General features: G+C 56.6%; 2 protein-coding genes across 10 annotated transcripts in view; one reads left to right on the top strand and one right to left on the bottom strand.

Moving 5' to 3' along the window:
• The window catches only part of PLCG1 (phospholipase C gamma 1), a 35,650-nt gene extending 32,137 nt beyond the window's left edge, over positions 1-3,513 (top strand). The window contains exons 29-33 of one of the 3 annotated variants that reach the window (XM_060030782.2): positions 622-736; positions 852-1,013; positions 1,123-1,211; positions 1,310-1,494; positions 1,665-3,513. In XM_060030782.2, coding sequence (XP_059886765.1) covers positions 622-736; positions 852-1,013; positions 1,123-1,211; positions 1,310-1,494; positions 1,665-1,707 — 594 coding nt within the window. In that variant the 3' untranslated portion in view covers positions 1,708-3,513. Of the gene's footprint in view, positions 1-621; positions 737-851; positions 1,014-1,122; positions 1,212-1,306; positions 1,495-1,664 lie in introns of those variants that run through there. The other 2 variants (XM_060030781.2, XR_009522076.1) reach the window with 2 other exon arrangements.
• Positions 3,514-6,664: 3,151 nt separating this feature from the next.
• Positions 6,665-14,317, bottom strand: part of ZHX3 (zinc fingers and homeoboxes 3) — a 127,556-nt gene continuing 119,903 nt past the window's right edge. For 5 of the 7 annotated variants that reach the window (XR_009522071.1, XR_009522074.1, XR_009522072.1 and 2 more), the window contains 2 exons: positions 13,968-14,117; positions 6,665-12,726 (listed from right to left, as the gene is read on the bottom strand). Coding sequence is in view for 2 of the 7 variants with exons in the window: in XM_060030780.1 (XP_059886763.1) it covers positions 12,716-12,726 (11 nt within the window). In the remaining 5 variants the exon portion in view is untranslated. The remainder of the gene's footprint in view (positions 12,727-13,967; positions 14,118-14,317) is intronic. The other 2 variants (XM_060030780.1, XM_060030779.1) reach the window with 2 other exon arrangements.

Here is a 14,317-nt window from a genome sequence, read left to right as displayed (position 1 = left end):
CTATCCAGTAAGGCCAAGCCATGGAGAGCCACTGCCTGGCAGGAGTGGGCAGAAGACAGGCAGGAAGCTAGTGCCAGTGGTGAGCTAGCGGCCCACCGGCAGGAATCGGCTAGATGGTACTTAACTTCCTGGAACGGGGCCTGAGTGAGACGGAGGCCCCCTGCCGCCCCTCGAGGTCCCGGGGCTCGCTCTGTGGTCGCACCCTTGAGGCCCCTGGTGAGCAGCCGTGATGTGGGCAGCTTGGTGCTGTGGGGTTCAGGTGTGGGGCCTGAGCAGTCTTGGAGGGAGGAGTGAGGACGGCGTGGGGTGAACCAGGTTTCTCCCGGAGAGGAGCTATTTTTTTTGTTCTAGGGGGAAGTAATTTTTAAATTTTCATGTTAAAATAGACATGGATTTCATGTGGAGTTGACTGCAAAAACTCACGTGAAAATTTTGGTTAAGGCTAGGACTTCTTCAAAGGAACTTCTGCTGCGGCAGCTGCCTTTAGAGCCCTGATGACTTGAGGGATTTAGTGGGCAGTGTCCTTGGGGCCCAGCAGAGGGCGCACTGCCTCCGCTGGGTAGTGGGGACTTGGCATGAGTTGGAAGGACCATCCTGGGCCCATCTTTGCCTGCCTTACAGGTGCTGGGGGCCCGGCATCTGCCGAAGAATGGCCGAGGCATCGTGTGTCCTTTCGTGGAGATTGAGGTGGCCGGTGCTGAGTATGACAGCACCAAGCAGAAGACTGAGTTTGTGGGTGAGTCTCCTCCCCGCTCACCATCCTCATCCTCCAGGGCACTGAAGGCCCCTCCGCACCTGTGATCCGTCCTCTCCTGGCAGTGGCCTGAGGCCTTTTGCCCTTGCTTTCGCAGTGGACAATGGACTGAACCCCATGTGGCCAGCCAAGCCCTTCCACTTCCAGATCAGTAACCCCGAATTCGCCTTCCTGCGCTTTGTGGTGTATGAGGAAGACATGTTTAGTGACCAGAACTTCCTGGCTCAGGCTACCTTCCCGGTGAAGGGCCTGAAGACAGGTGAGGACCCTTCCTAGAGACTGTGCCCCCCGCCCCGAGATCTGGCTTGTGGGTGAGGGGGCTTTGCTCGCCTTCCTCTTGGGCTCAGGGCCAGGCTTTCTCCTCCTAGGATACAGAGCTGTGCCTTTGAAGAACAACTATAGTGAGGACCTGGAGTTGGCCTCCCTGCTCGTCAAGGTCGACGTTTTCCCTGCCAAGGTACCTGCGGCCAGGTGGGGCGGGGCAAGTGCCGGGCCCAGCCTCACCGGGGGCCAGTCAGCCGCTGACCCCCTGTGCATCTGCCCCTGTTGAAGCAGGAGAACGGCGACCTCAGTCCCTTTGGAGGTGCGTCCCTGCGGGAGCGGGGCTGCGACGCCTCGGGCCAGCTGTTTCACGGCCGGGCCCGGGAAGGCTCCTTCGAAGCTCGCTACCAGCAGCCATTTGAGGACTTCCGCATCTCCCAGGAGCATCTCGCCGACCATTTTGACAGTCGGGAACGAAGGTGAGGGGGTGGAGGCGAGGTGGCCAGTGTGCAGCCTGGAGGAGGGGGCCTGAGAGACGGGAAGGAGTGGCTGGTCCGCCTTCGGTTCCTCTCCCTCCTGTTGGCCTGTGGGCTTTCCCCCTGGGCTGTAAGGCTCGCTGCTGGTAAGGACACTCTCCCCTTCCGTCCAGGGCCCCGCGAAGGACTCGGGTCAATGGAGACAACCGCCTCTAGCTGTGCCCCAGCCTCGTTGAGAGCAGCGGGTGCTGTGCACCTCACGGAGGGCCGTGGACTGGGTTCCTGGGAGGCTGCCTGCGTGGCAGCCTTCCTGGCCTTGCCGCCTGGAGCCTGGATTCCAGCAGTGGACGCTAGACGGAAAGCATGCCGTTAATGAAATGTATCACTCACTATTCGGGGCCTCCACGCCCCAGCTCTGGGTGAAGGCAAAAACTGTACTGTGTCTCGCATTTAAGCACACGCATCTGGCCCTGCCTTCTGGAGATGGAGCCTTCCATCTGTGGGACCAGGACCACGGCCGCAGCTTCTCAGAGAGAGAGAGAGGCTGCCTCAGCCGGCGGCATGGGAGGCTCTGAGGGACCACTGACATTCCTGAGAGGAGGGAAGGAGGAGCAGCTTTGCTGGGCTAGGGCAACGAAGTTTACGTAGTCCTGCAGCTTTAAAACCACAGCCGGGCAGGGAAGGAGGGTACGTGTTCCCGCAGGTCGGCCCTGGAGCCAGGGCGGAGGAGCAAAGGGCCTGCCTGGCGAGGAGGACGCAGCACAAGGGCACATTGCCCACGACCAGGAGCACCACCCAGCCTGACAGACGCGGGGCCGCGTGGGCAGCTGGGCTGTGGAGGGTTGCCCCGAGAGGGCCAGCGGAGGAGGCCGAGCCCCGGGGTGCCACCTGGAGCGGGGACAGTGACGACGTGCCCAAGGCCACAGCAGCACCCCGGGGCCATGGGAGGACGAGGGCCCCGGGGCTGGACACGCTGGGCTGTGGCGCCACCTGCCTGCGGCCTGGACGCAAGCCTGAAGCACCCGCTCACCAGGGTGGACCTGTTCGTGGGCGCTGGATGTGCTGGGCGGCGACTCCTCCCACGTGGTCAGCGAGGACGTGCCTGCATTCACGCCACGGCCCCCGAGATCCACAGCAAGGCAACAGCTTGGTCAGGACGATCGGCGCCGGTGGGGCCAGAATGGAAAAGCAGGTCACCAAGGCAGAGGTCAAGCTGGGCACTGTCCCCGTACGTTCAGGAAACTCCTGCACACAAGTAACGTGTCCTCCCTCAGCAAGGCACCCTCTGCAACCCCAGCAGGCTGGCTGTGACCCCCAAATCAGACCGAAGACCACTTCTTTCCCTGTTGCATCGAAAGACCTTGGATCTGAATCTGCCGGATGACAGTGCAAGGGGACGCTGTCTGAGATGATCGCAAGTATTTGTGAAATCATCAATCAAATCCTGTTAATAGACGTACATGATGTTGGAGTATGGAATTTTAAAGTTTATTTTTTGCACACTCTATTTCTCGCGATCTTCATTACTTCACATAGGATGTATGATTTTCTACGTCTTCCACTTTGACCTGAAAGCTGCTTGGTGAGGGGCTTGGGGAAGCAGAATGAATGAACTTATCTGTGCACTGTGGCAGAACTGTTATTTTTATGGATTTTACAGCTCAACTAACAAACAGTGTTACCTTTTCAAGATTTATATATACTCTTCAGAAGAACCACTGAGCCGTTAAAGCCTTGTTGTTATTCGAGCCTAATAGTGATTCCGTTTTCTATAGCTTACTTTTAGGATAGACAGTAAATTATTTAACATTATATTAAACTTTCCATATCACGGACTGTAAACCGAAGGAAATTATACAATTTCTGAGAAAACGTATTGATTTATTTAAACTAATTCTGAAGTTGTATTTGAAAGTATGACCTCACAGTCAGCTGTCCATAGCAAACATGTCTATATATGGTTGCCAACGTTTGGTTTATAATTTAAATGTTAATAAAAATTTTAAATTTTATTGGAAAAGCTTTCCTTCTGAAAAGGACTTTAACAATTAGAATTATTTTTCTTCTCCATGGTACTGTAATGACATTCTGCTCCCCACCCTTGGATGGAAATGTCTGTGAGGAGCAGTGGTGGGCTGCCTGCCCTGCTGGCAGGGGTTGATCTGGGATGTTAAGCACCGTCAGGAATGGGCGAGGCGGGGTCGGGGCGGGGGGGAGTGGGGAGGAGAAGACAGAGCAAAGCCTGTTCTGGTGATGGAGGTTTCTTTAAAGGCAAGGAGAACACAGGATGCTTTCCCTCAGGAAGGAAAGAGGGATTAAGGAGCTGCCGGCCTCGTGGGGGACAGGCAGCCGGCTGCTGAAGGGCACTCACTGTTACGCTCAACGGCAGTTTCTGTCCAGCTGGTGAGAAGACCCAAGGAAGGCGATGGAAGCTTGGGGAGGACAGAGGCCGGGGTCCAGGCCCGTGGGCGTGAAGGTGCTTCAGCACAGCCAGCGTTCAGCTCACGCAAACCCGCTGCCCGCCCCTGGGCACAGGGCTGGCCGTTCGCAGCTCTGTTGCCCTCTTAAGAGCTAACTAACTGTCAGATAAATTACCCTCACGCCCTTTACCCTCTAACTTGTTCTTCTGGAGGCTCGGCAAAGCCTGCTGCTGTCGGGAGACTTGTCACCTAGGGATGCTTGCCTGGTGGTTATCCTGCGGTAGAAGCCAGTGAGGAGTTTCTGTTCACCTCCCAGGTCCAGCAGATCTTCCCTCTGGTCTACCGGGAGGTGTGAGGCCACGCCCTCGTCCAGCTCTTCCACCGAGGGTGTGGCAGCATGGAGTGCAGCCTGCCTGTGAGCAAGCCCAGGATTCCACAGGCAGCCAGCTTTCAGGGTGAACAGGAAGCAACCAGAGTCCCCTTGCCAGTTCCGCAGAAACCTCGCCTTAAAAAAAAAAAAAAGCATTCAAATGTACATTTCTGGGTGCCACTCTGGTTGCCTCTGTAGCTTGCAGACAAAATCTCTGTGCCTAGAACATGGTTTAATGGGCCCTTCCCTTCCTGTGGCTATTTTTGTAATGGTCTGTGCTGCTGTGGATCGAAAATAATGCTGTACAGAGAAAAGAGCTGCCTGCCTGATGGATGGGTGGGGACAGGCATAGTAAGCCAGCCCAGGAAGCCTGAGAAGATCTGTCATTGAAGAGACGCAGGTAGGTATAATCAGTTGGTTGGTTGTTAGAATGATCATTGGCACGCCACCCTGGTGTGATAATGCAGGTAGGTACCCAAGCAGGGTCACTGGCCTTGGAGAGACGAAGATTTTTTTGAAGACGAGCCCAAGGTGGATTTAGTTGTCAGTTCAGAGCATCCCTTTTCTGTATGACAAATCAGACCAAGACGTACATTCCCCAAGTTCTCAGATCTGGGGCCAGTCCTGGTCCATTGTAGACCCCCTCTGAGTACCATCCACCAGGAGAACTGGGATCGCAGTTTAAAGTGTTTCCTGTCATCTCTGAACTCGATCAGCCGGAGCGCCCCTGCTTGGGTTCTTGCTGGCCCCTTGGCTTTCTTCCTGGAGCTTCATGGTCTGACTCAGAGGAAGGTGGTCCTTTCCCTCGGACAAGAAGGTGGCAGGTGGGAATTAACCTAGGCTTTCCTGACCCGTGTTTTCCCAGAGTCTTATGGGCAGGAGAAGAAAGCTTTTCTAACCAGTGACGAAGAGGTTCTGTGCTGGCCGTTGGGTAAGGAGCCATCTGTGCCGTCATGTGGCTTCCCTGGCTGTGGATGTAGACCACTTTCATTTTCCCAGGACATCCCTCCTTTACTGGCTCTGCTGTCTCAGGCAGCCTCACTGACCTGAGACACGCCTCCTCCGGGCTCTCCTACAATAGCCAGGTGACTGCCTTTGCCTTTCACTGCAAATGTCTTGATCCTTCTTCCTAGTGGAAAGCAGGACAGCAAATTGGAGCAAATGCACAGATCAGTGTCACCTCGAATTCCTCCAGACCTGACAATGGTTGAATGACCCAGGAGGCCCAGCGGGGGCGGGGGGGGGAGAGACCCTCACTTGGGATGGGACCTCCTGGCCCACGGTGGGGAGTGGCCTGCCTCACCACACGCACACACAGCACCACCTACAAGTACAGGGGCTTTCTGCAGCCTGACCAGAGGGCTCAGGTCAGGAAGCCCCGCTCCATGGCTGCCCTGCAGGGAGGAGAGAGGAGCGGTTTCTGGCCTCGTCACAGCCCTTGACAAGGGCCTGCGGTCCTGAGCGCTGAGGGCAGGGCCTCCCCACACACACACCTGAACGTCATCACCCACGGCTGCGCCTAGGGCTAGATACTCACTGGCCTTCCAGCTTGAGCTCATCTCTCACCACCTCAGTTCTGTTGGGCGAGAAAACAACGCTAAGTAGTACCAGGTCACCCCACCAAACAAGCTCACGGAACAGAACGCAGTCGTCCTCCTGGCCATTTCAGTTGAACTGATCAAGTCCTGTCTCAGCCTTAGAGTCCTCAGTGGGTCTTCCAGAGTCAGTCTGGGGTTCTGTTCCCTGCTGGAGGCCACTGCAGCTGGCCCAAGGACACCCACAGTGACCCCTGGCTGCCACTGCTGCCCACTCCGTCGTCCATGGTTAGGTCCTCTGTGAGCTGCTGCCTGTGTCTGCAGCCACCACGGGGTCAGCTGACTGGCTTCAGGGTTCCACACTCAGTTGGTCTAGCTCCCGAAGACTTGCTTGTTAGGTTCAGCAAAAAGCTGCTTCCCCAAGACTTAAGCTGGCCTCCAGAGGGCCAGGTCAGGAACAGGGCCTGGTGTGTCCCCGCCCAGGGGCTTCGTCAGGGGCCCCTTTCCCCGTTGGCACAGGCCCTGAGCGTCACCCCAACAAGATTCAATTGCTTTGAACATTAGAAGTTGGCCTTTAATCCTACTCCTTCAAGACCCCAGGGTCCTTAGACATAGCCACCCTCTCCTTAGCCAATGACAAGCTTATCAGTACCCTCCTCCCAGATGGCTGATTGCTCCAGGTCTGACTCAGTTTCCCTTTGTCTAGCATAAATTCTGCCACACTGCACTTCATTCCCCCAGGAGGCACTCCAGTGACCCCGCGCGTGCGAGACGGGCGAGCTGGAACTTCCCTGGAGCGCCTGAGGGAAACTGCCCCACTCACCCCTCCACGTTGTGGGTCTTGCCCCCAGGGTATATCAGGAGATAGAAGCGTTCTCAGCTTTCTTTGATTCCCCCACAAAATAGTCAGCAGATGAGAAATGCGTTTACGTTTTTATTTAGGAGCAATCGAAAGATTTTCAGTACCATTTCGGCCCATTTCAAATTGTACAAGCAGTTTGTCCCTGTTCCCCTCCCTTATCCAAATCCACAGATACAAAATCTAGGAAATGTGCAATTTGCATCTTAGAAATAGCAGCATCCCCACAGGGGACCTTGTGAGGCCTGGAGACTCAGCCCAGAGAGGGCAGCGCACTCCTCCCGCCCCAGCACAGCCCCGGTCCAAAGGCAAGTTCCATCTTTCTGTTAAAAACATGTCCCTAGGGCGAAGAGCCCCCTCCACCCAGGCCCGGTGACAGCCAAAGTGTGCCTGTGCCTCTCTCTCGGTTTGGTCTCTCACATGCAGCCACTGCAGGAGGAGAGGCCCTCTGGACAAACAGAAGCCGGGCAGTGGCCTCTTAGCACCAAGACGATGGCTTCTTCGGCGTCTCCGGGAGACGGGAAGCGCACCACAAGCCAGCTGCCCCTGCCTTCTCCAGCCTCCCTTCCACAGATACCCTAGCCCTCAGGGAACAAAGGGTCTGAGCTGAACACCAGACCGGAAGTGGGTGGCAGAAAACCAGGAACCTGCAGGCCTCTGGCAACCTCTTCCCGACTTGCACAAAGGCGGCGCCGCTCAGTACCCTTTCAGTCAACCACGTCAGGGGGGCGGGGTTGGGGGAGGACGAGGTCTCTTTTCAACAACAACGATGGCACAGTCTGGCCCTCCCGACGCACTGAACAAGGCGGGGTGCTGGGGGGCAGGGTGGGAACCCGCTGCCCGGGGGCAAGCACCCCTCCCCGCGCGCATCACCCAGTGGCCTGCCGACCAGGCTGCATCCGCTGAGGGTGGCGCTGGCTCTCCGGGCCACGTCTGCAGCAAACCGCGGGACAGGGCAGCGGGCCGGGCCGGAGCCAGGGATGAATGACAGTCTCTCTCTGAACACAAATTACAGGATTAGCAGGCACCCCTCTCCGGGTGCCTGCTCTGCGGCTGACTCCTGAGAAAGACCACGGGCCTGCAGCCTTCTGCGCTCCACGACTCCAGACGGCCTCCACCCAAGACATTCCACCTCCAACTCCAGTCACATCGGGGGCCTTCAAACCACTCATCAAGGGAAGGAACAGATGTCATAAAGCATTAGCCGAGAAAAGCTACTCATCAACACACACGCGGCAGAGCCCGGCTCCTGAATTCAGGAAAGGGCGCTCACGGCAGGTAAGCACGCAGACTCCTCTCAGGTCGCCGCTTGCCACCTGCCCCGAGTGGACAGCAGGAGAGACTCCCGCAGCCGGAGGGGAGACAGCCCGCTCCACCCCGTGGGGCTCTGGCCCGAGCAGCCTGAGGGCTGTGAAAGCCTGGGGCCTAAGACAGCAAAGCAGGAACTACGCGTTCTCTGCGAATCCTCACGGTCCCACAAACCACAAGACAGGATTTTAACAACGCGAGGCAACAGGTGCTGGCCCCGCCCCTGTCCACAGGGTCAGCGGCGCCTGCTCACCCCACACTCTGGGTCCCCACCCCTGCTCAGGTAGGATGGTTGGTTCCCGCGGGGTCCAGGCTGTCGGTCTCCAGTCTGGCTGCAGGGCTGGGGCTCCAAGCAAAGGAGAGGCCAGACTGACAGGCAAGTCACGGTTCTTCAGGGTTGAAGAGCCAAAGAGCGTGCCTCCCGTCCCCCGGGGGGTTCCGTCTGCTCCTCCTCCCACTCGGGCTCTGGGCCAACCAGGGGGAGCTGACGTCAGCCCTCGCCCCCCTCCCCAGCGCGACAGCACTGGGAACACACACAGATTGCAGCAGAAACGAATTCCAACCGAGGTCTGTGGGTTCCATCTAGACCTAGAGCTGGGCCGCCCAGCGGCTCTGTGATCCCACCTCCACCCTCCACTCACTCGGCCCAAGTCAGCATCCAACCCTTGGTTGAGAGGTTGCCTGCAGCCGCCCCAGCCCCAGCGTTGCTCGGCTCGGCTACTGTGAATGGACCACAGGAGACAAAACAGACTGAAGCCTTGCTCCGGGAGGGGCCCGTTCAGGAGAGGGCGTGGGCTCCACACTCCCCACTTTTTCGGGTGTTGGAGCTTCTGTGAGGGCAGGTGCTCCCCCAGTCACACGGAGATGGCCCCCCAGTCCCGGGCAGGAAGGCTGGGAGGGCCTGTGCTCCCAAGAAAGGGAGCGAAGGAAGCCGGTTCAGGAGAGCTGGAGAGGGGCCTCCAGTGGGAGTGGGGAGGATGGAGCCCCGTTACTCTCCTGACCTGGGCAGGCTGCCGGCTTCTGCCTGGAACGGCTGGCCACGCCGACCTTTACGTGTCTAGAGGACTTTTCTTCTCCAGCACATAACTGAGCCTTGCCAATCAATGGGATACAGGACAATCTAGACATAATACAAAAGGTAAGTCAAACCAATAACCTGCCCCAGGTAAAGTCTGAGCAAGGAAAAAGGGGGAAGAAACTTTAGGAAAAGCCCAAACTCCAGGTTTGGTTTGTTTAAGGTTTTCTTCTTGGCTGGTTCTCCTCTCCTGCAAAGTGCCTTTATTCACTTGGGCTGCGATGTTTGAATAGACAGAGCCGCTCCAACCCGAGGATTCTGGTCCGAGAAGAGGACAGGAAAACAAGAGGCAACCGGGCCCGAGGCAGGGCCGGCACAGGCAGGGAGCTGTGGGTGAGGAGGTGCCCCAAAAGGGCGACGCTGAGCCTCTGTGGAAGGCAGCCTGGCACATGGGGGAGAGGGGGTGTCACAGGCCCTGCCATGGGACCACGGACTGAGCAGGACAAAACCCATGGCACCCACATCTTGGCCTGGAGAACATGCTGAGACTTCCCGGTGGAACGGCCTCCCAGGGCCGTGAGCGCACTCGGGACCTGCAGGTACCACCGACCCTCGCCCACCTCCCACCTTTGCTTCCCGACAGCAGGTGGGCACTTGGCTGCGAAAGGAGCTCCAAGTCGTACAGGGCCACCCACCCCAGGTGCCACGAGTCCTCCAGCCAGGCTTTCCACTTCAGGAGCCCACGACTCAGGAAAACGAGAGCCCACCTTCCAAATCACAAAGCTCGTCAACAGTCAAGAATTAATACACGTAATCGAAGTACGCAGAGCATCTGTGCCATAAACCCAGGTTTCCTTTGTCAGAATGGCGATCTGGGCTCACCTACTAAAACTGCATCTACAACCCCATGTAAAAAATACAATAAACCAAACATGTACAAGACACAGGCAACAAGAAACACTGACATAGTTCACCATCTCTGATGAGTCCAAGTGCATACAGAGAAGAGGGGAAAGATTAGTCACCTTACGAAACAAGCTTTTTCTTTGGGAGAGACTAACCCCACCCTACTTCCCTCAACTCTAGAGCCCACAGACTGCCCTCTCCTGAAGGCAGCAGCACAGTCTAACCCTGGGTGGGGCGCAAACCGTGGTGACCTCCCTGGCCACGGGGCTGGCTGCGGCCGTCCTGCATCCCCACCGCACTCTGGCGCGCGCCGGCTCCGGGCTGCTGCGGCTGTGTCTCTGCAGCCGGTTGGCTGTGTTCCTGGTTTTGCCCCCAGGGCCCCGGGTACCTGCTGCGACGTCCCTTTAGGCACCTGCTCGATGAACCAACCATTTCTGTCTCCATCACCTCATTCCTTAGTCACTCGGGTCCCAGAGTAAAGGAAGGAGGAGGGTCTGTCCAGCCTGGGCAGTCTCGCCGTTCGGGGGGTCGCCCTGGCTAGCGGGCAGGCTGACTCCTGTGAGCAAAACCTGCCCGCAGGCAGCACCGTGACGCTTCCACTTTTTAAGGACGAGCTGGTGCTGAGCTCGGGGCCCTACGTCCTGCGTGAACTTGTCCACCATGTAATTTATGTTTTCTGTTTCGCTGTTTGGGTTGTAAATGACATGAATACAAATAAAATAACCAAGAAACTCCGCTGTAAAGACACGGCCCTCGGCTGGGGCACGCAGGGCTCTGGGAGTGACGCCGGCAGGGTGGCGTCGCAGACACTCGGATGTGGCTTCGCGCGGGGCCGCCCCGGCCTCCCCCGCAACCCCCCGACACGGGCTGCTCTCCCCAACACCCACGTGCTGCGTCAGGCAGACGCGTCACAAGTAAAGCATCAAACGAGTATCTGTGCTGTATATGGATACATATAAATTAATCTGCATGTACATAACCACTACAGGAAAAGTTCTAGGTGTCTGTTCTCTGAAGGAAGGCAATCACTCGCCATTCTGGGCAATTCCGCAAAGAGGCCTTGGGGCTAAATATGGAAAGGATACAAAAACAGGCTGCCAAACTTGCCAAGTCCTCACAAGTCACCTGTTTGAAACCAAGAAGAGGTGGTCCCTAACAGGACAGGGCAAGCAAGAGGAGACTCTTTAGAAGAACAATGGTTCAAGGGCTTTTGGTTTCCGAAAAAAAGCCTCTCCTGGAGGCAGGAGGTGCGACCCCCGTCTCTGTGCTCAGAGCCAAACCTGGGAGATGCCCTGCCCGGCCCAGTTCCCGGGGGGACGGGGGAGAAGGACCGTGCCGAACACCGCCCCCCCCAGTATTCTTGCCCAAAGCCCCTGCCCTGTCTCTGGGGTCTCCGAGGCCTTGGTGCTCTGGGAAGCGGGTGGTTTCTGGGAGGTGATGCACCTTTGCCAGCCCCCTCTTCACCTGCTGCTCTCGGGGCAGCCGGTCTCGGGGAGATCGGGATTTACCGTTCAGCACAGCTTTGTAGGCAACTTTCTCAATGTTTCAAAGGCACCTTTTCCTGTGACTTTTCTCAATTAAAAAAATGGATATGAGGGTTAGGCTTAAGTAGACAGAGATCTTGGTTCCAAGTCTGGGGATATAAATATAGAACTTTAAAAACATCCTCACAAGGACCTGTCCAGCGATGTCCAGCACACCAACCAGGCCCCAGGCACGGGGGCCAGGAGGACTCTGGGTCTTCTGCTGGGAACCCCACATGCAGGTCTTTGTGCTGAGGGCCACCCTGGCTCCGATAATTCCGAGAAGTCCCCGAATCCCGCCAGCTCTCAGTCTAACCAGGCGAGCGTGGGCCTGCCTTCCCAAACCAGAGGCGGCTCTGGGGTGAGGGTCGATAGAGGGCAGAGAGAGCCCCAGCAGCTGTGCGCCTTCACTCCCATCCCCCATCCCTGTTTCGCTTGTCAATTTTCCTCTAAATGTGTCTAGACTGAAAAAAAAAAAAAGGCGGCACATAGGGCAGTACATTAGGCTTAACAACAAATGTTTCTTTAGTTGATCTGATCACTGAAGAGTTATGGTCCATGATTCAAACTCCCATGAAAAAGCAGACTTACTGTAACAACTTACGAGAGTGGTAAACATCAAACACTAATCACATAACCGGTCAGTTTTCTGAACTGTGGGTAACAGCATGTTCTGCACTATCATCCCGTAAGGCAAGGCAAACCTGCTATGCAATGTTGCTGGTCACCGCTTAAGGAGCAGAGGTCCCTTCAAAGGTACCACCTTCCCGAAGGAGCGCAAAGGGGGCCCCAGCGGTTGCAGGTGTGGTTCTGAGCGTGTGATAACCCCGGCCTGACCATGGAAAGTGCGGGAACACGCAGCCCAGCGATCTCCAGAGAACAGACACAGGGCATTTCCAGAGATGATATAAAAGACCACGTACTGCTTTGCTAACCAAAGTTTCTATGTAATGAAAGTGTTTATAATCTGATGTTTTATTAAATGTGTATAGGCAGATTTATATGTTAAAAACTTGATTCTGTGTCTATGAATATGAAATCTGAACTATTTATCCACTGGAAGGCAAAAGAAAGGTCCTACATTGTGGGCGGAAGAACTGCCAGACGCTCCTCCCTGCTCGCTGGGGTGGCGGGCCGGGTGCGGACGGCGGCAGGCTTGGCCGCGTGGAGACCTGTGTGAGCATGGCGGGCCGGGTACGGCGGCGGCCCGGGGCAGCAGAGGGGGGTCAGGCCCTTCCATGTGGAGGGCGGCCGCCCCGGCCAGGCCTTCACAGCCGTCGGTTCCGGTTCAGTCAGTTTCTGAGGAGAAAACACAGGCCCGTCACCTCTATGTGCATCGCCAGGATGGCCCGTCCTCCCACGTCTGGGGACTTAATCCCACCAGCCCCTCCCTGCCTTCCAGCCCGAGGGAAGGTGGGGAAGGGCATTTGGGCTGAGGACGGGGTGCTGGCTAAACCCGGCGGGGCACTGGGACCACCCCGGGGCCACCCGAACCGGGGCATGGAGCCGGGGCGGGAGCCTGACTTCTCTGGGCCGGGAACCCTCACTGTGCGCCACCCTCCCCCCATCCCCGGATCTCCAGGGAACGCTGCTGTCGCACAGCAGCAGCTGGTCTACTTCCAAATATGTGTCCCACAGATGCCCTCCCTTCATTTGTCGGGGGTCGTTCAGAGAGGCCCTCACCATCGATGCTTACAGGTGGGGCCCCGGCATTGAGGCTGGCTCGGGAAGCCACGAGAAAACAGCTACAGACAGACAGGCAGACAGGCCCTCCCTGTCCCCTCGGGTACCTCCCTCAGCCAAAAGAGGGTGACGCCACAATGGCACAGCCGCCCTGGCCACTCCTGCTCTGTCCCACCTAGGACACCAGCTCCTTGCTTAGTGTTGGAGCTACCAGCTGAGGGGAGCCGGTGGATTTAAACCCATTCCTCCCAACTCCAGGTTAGCATTTTTAATTGTGGTCAAATATACGTCACATAAAACCTACCATTTTAACCATTTTTAATAAGTATACAATTATGTGGCATTAAGCACATTCACAATGTTGTGTAACCACCACCCTATTTCCAGCTACAAGAATGTAATTCAAAAAAAAAAAGGGGGGGGCTACCATGGTGGCGCAGTGGTTGAGAGTCCGCCTGCCGATGCAGGGGACACGGGTTCGTGCCCCGGTCCAGGAACATCCGAACATCCCACATGCCGCAGAGCGGCTGGGCCCGTGAGCCATGGCCACTGAGCCTGCGCGTCCGGAGTCTGTGCTCCGCAACGGGAGAGGCCACAACAGTGAGAGGCCCGTGTACCACAAAAATAAAAATAAATAAATAAAGAATTTAATTCAGTAGAATTTCAATTAAAAAAAACAAAAAACCTAAAGAAATTAGTTTTCCTAGTGCCCAGCAATCTGCCATGCTGCTGGCAGAGCCAAAGCCAGGGGTGGGCAGGCCCGGTGCTGGAGAAGGTGCCTGAGGCAACCCGCCCTGTGAGCCCACACCTGTTCCCTGGTGCCCGTGATGCTCCCTGCGGGGACCTCACTGACTCACAGGGGCTTGGAGGAAACAAGGTCGAGTCCAGAAACGCCGGCCCTGGAACCACCTTCTAAAGGTCCCAAATCAGGGAATCTGGGAATCCAGATACTTCCTTGGTTTCCACAGCTTCCCGTGAAGAGCTCAGCTACCTCGCTCCTGGCCAACCTGTGACAAGGCCACCCAAGAGGAGGGTGGGAGGGAAGGGAGAGGCCAGGAACTCAGAGATCAAGACCCAAGAAAATCAACACCCAATAACGTGATTTGTCTGAGGCTTCAAACTGTCTTCAGTAAAATAATCTTCTAAAGCTTTCTTTCAAGTACTACTGTCCTGATCCAGAGAAAATGAGGAACAAAATTCAAGCATT

Source organism: Delphinus delphis, chromosome 15 (assembly GCF_949987515.2).
Source record: "Delphinus delphis chromosome 15, mDelDel1.2, whole genome shotgun sequence".
Taxonomy (NCBI): Eukaryota; Metazoa; Chordata; class Mammalia; order Artiodactyla; family Delphinidae; genus Delphinus; species Delphinus delphis.
Note: the sequence above shows the minus strand (reverse complement) of the source record. Positions and strands in the feature narration are given on the sequence as shown.